The sequence below is a fragment of the Limulus polyphemus genome, unplaced genomic scaffold, assembly GCF_000517525.1.
Source record: "Limulus polyphemus unplaced genomic scaffold, Limulus_polyphemus-2.1.2 Scaffold7036, whole genome shotgun sequence".
NCBI lineage: Eukaryota > Metazoa > Arthropoda > Merostomata > Xiphosura > Limulidae > Limulus > Limulus polyphemus.
This window is the reverse complement of record NW_013672646.1, coordinates 35738-38022: the sequence shown is the minus strand read 5'-3', so window position 1 is coordinate 38022 and position 2285 is coordinate 35738. Positions and strand designations below refer to the sequence as shown.

Genomic DNA, 2285 nt, shown 5'->3' with positions numbered 1-2285 from the left:
GACATTTAGAAAAGACATGCCTTGTGTATTAAAGTTTAAGACGTTTGGAATGTTCAAAGTTTAGTAAAGCTTGGATTAAAAATGCTTTATCTGGAAATATTTTTAGTTATAGCAGATATTAATAACACTTAGACTGCGGGATAATTACTTATTCGTCTTTTGATTATATTTTAATAATGTTTGAATTCATGCATTATCAGATATTTTATATCAATTGAGATTTTGCAATACTTGATGCAGGTTCAGGTTTTATGAACGACTCCAACCTGTACAGTTCCATTCGTATCGCCTATCTTTCCTTCCTCTTTGAAAACAGCCGGAAAAATCCCGGATCGGAACTGATGAACTGATGTATTCTTCCGATGAATCGAGAGTCATGCTGAACTGAGAGCGGACGTTACTTAGCTTTGTCTAAGACCGTTCATTTAGTAAGTGTAGTCTTAACTCCAGCACGAGCCTTTGCTAAAGAAGGTTACATTTATCAAAAGTCACTTCTCTTATACATATCACATAGCAACCGTTCGAGAGGAATGCTTCCGATAGTTTTCCGGAAGAACAGATCCTCTACAGTTTTAGCTGACACGGAACGGAGAGAAGGCAATGTGAGTAAAAGCTTGCCGAAGCGAAAAGGCTGCGATGAGTACGTTGTTTGCTCGTACTTTCCCAGGGTAATCTGTGCTTGATCCTGAAGGGACGCCACTGTATGGATGTCGCGCAAACCACGGAGTTGGGCTTCTCCTGATGGAAAATCTGCACAATCGAGAAAAATACGTGAATATCTGAATTAACTAGAATCTAAGTAAGAAAAAATATATTGCTTAATATAAAGTCCCAACCATTAATTGATTTAACTTAGATCGGATTAATACGTAAATGAAAATTTCATGAAAAGTTTCAAATTTAAGTAAACCTATAAAAAGCAAATTTTACTAAATATATTTTGTAATGTTCATATTTCAATAATATACAATAACTTTTATTATTTTGAAAAATCAGAAACATAAAAATCATTTGTCACTTCACAATACTTGGGTTTATCATAAACTTCAAGCATAGGACAGTTACTTATTGAATTAATTAAACGTAAACTTATCATTAGATTCTTCGATCCAAACGAACGCGTGGTAAAACTCTTCTGAAAGAAATGTACATAGTATGTTTGTGAAAATAGTATATAACATAAAAATAGTAGTTTCTATATAATCAAACAGTAGTTCCAATATAATCAAATTATATTCATGACAACTGATTGAGGTGGCGGCGGGTCACGACTGAACCCCTCCCCCGGTATTAAGTTTCGGGCGTTGTCATCTGACATTTTTTATATGCCAAACTTTTTTTTATCACCACCAGTGTTCGAAGTCTGATCATCGCACATAGATACATTTAAAATAATAAAATAATTACAAAATACAATAATTTATCTACATTGTTGTCTAATCGCCATTCCAAAGCACTACCTTTACGTATGACGAAAGTCTGGCTAATTGTAAAATATCACAAAATTATGGTTGATTTTAATAAAAACGATTACACAATGACGAGTGACTGTTACTAACCTGTTTTAAAAAGCACAATAGCTTTAAGACAAGTGTACTCTGTAGGGTCGACATGTAAATGTTTTAACTTGACTATTATTTCTTGGAAACTGCGGATTTCGGGCATCAGTTTCATTATCTTATCAGAAGTTATCGGTTCGTTGCTTAGTCCTAAAAGAAAAAAAATAGAAATGTTGCGTTCAGAAATAAGGTGAAAAGATAATATGGAATTTTGATACACTATATCAGTGGTTCTCAAATGTTTTCGTCTACGAACCACTTCGGTGGCGGGGCAAAAGACCCCGCGGACCACCTACCGATCCTACCCCACCAGCACAAATATTCGTCAGTCACCCTCATTTTGAAGCAGCCTTCTGACCACATGGAGTACCCTCTTGGGCCACAAGTGGTCCACTGACCACACTTTGAGAACCACTGCAATATATGTTTATCAAACAAACAAACCAATATTTCAGAACAAGACCATCATGTTACACGTATACACAAATACGCATAAATATTATAAATAGAAAAAAAGAGAACTTGCTGTGAAATGTATCTAACCTATTATGATGTTATGTATTAGAATTTCGAATGGTCTGAAACTTAGCTAAATGATACTTTTAATTTAGTAGTTAAATTGTATTTTGGATTTAGCAGTTAAGTAAAAGCCGATATATATATATAGTCAGTTTATGATATTTGCCAACAAGATTGATGCACACAATATTCTTGTTTAACACAAAT

At 34.2% G+C, this 2285-nt stretch overlaps 1 protein-coding gene across 1 annotated transcript in view; it reads right to left on the bottom strand.

Moving 5' to 3' along the window:
- Positions 1–481: 481 nt before the first annotated feature.
- LOC106474294 (nuclear receptor subfamily 2 group E member 1-like) overlaps positions 482–2285 on the bottom strand; it is a 29173-nt gene continuing 27369 nt past the window's right edge. The window contains exons 8-9 of the mRNA XM_013934981.1: positions 1560–1709; positions 482–750 (exon numbers count right to left, since the gene is read on the bottom strand). Coding sequence (XP_013790435.1) covers positions 482–750; positions 1560–1709 — 419 coding nt within the window. The remainder of the gene's footprint in view (positions 751–1559; positions 1710–2285) is intronic.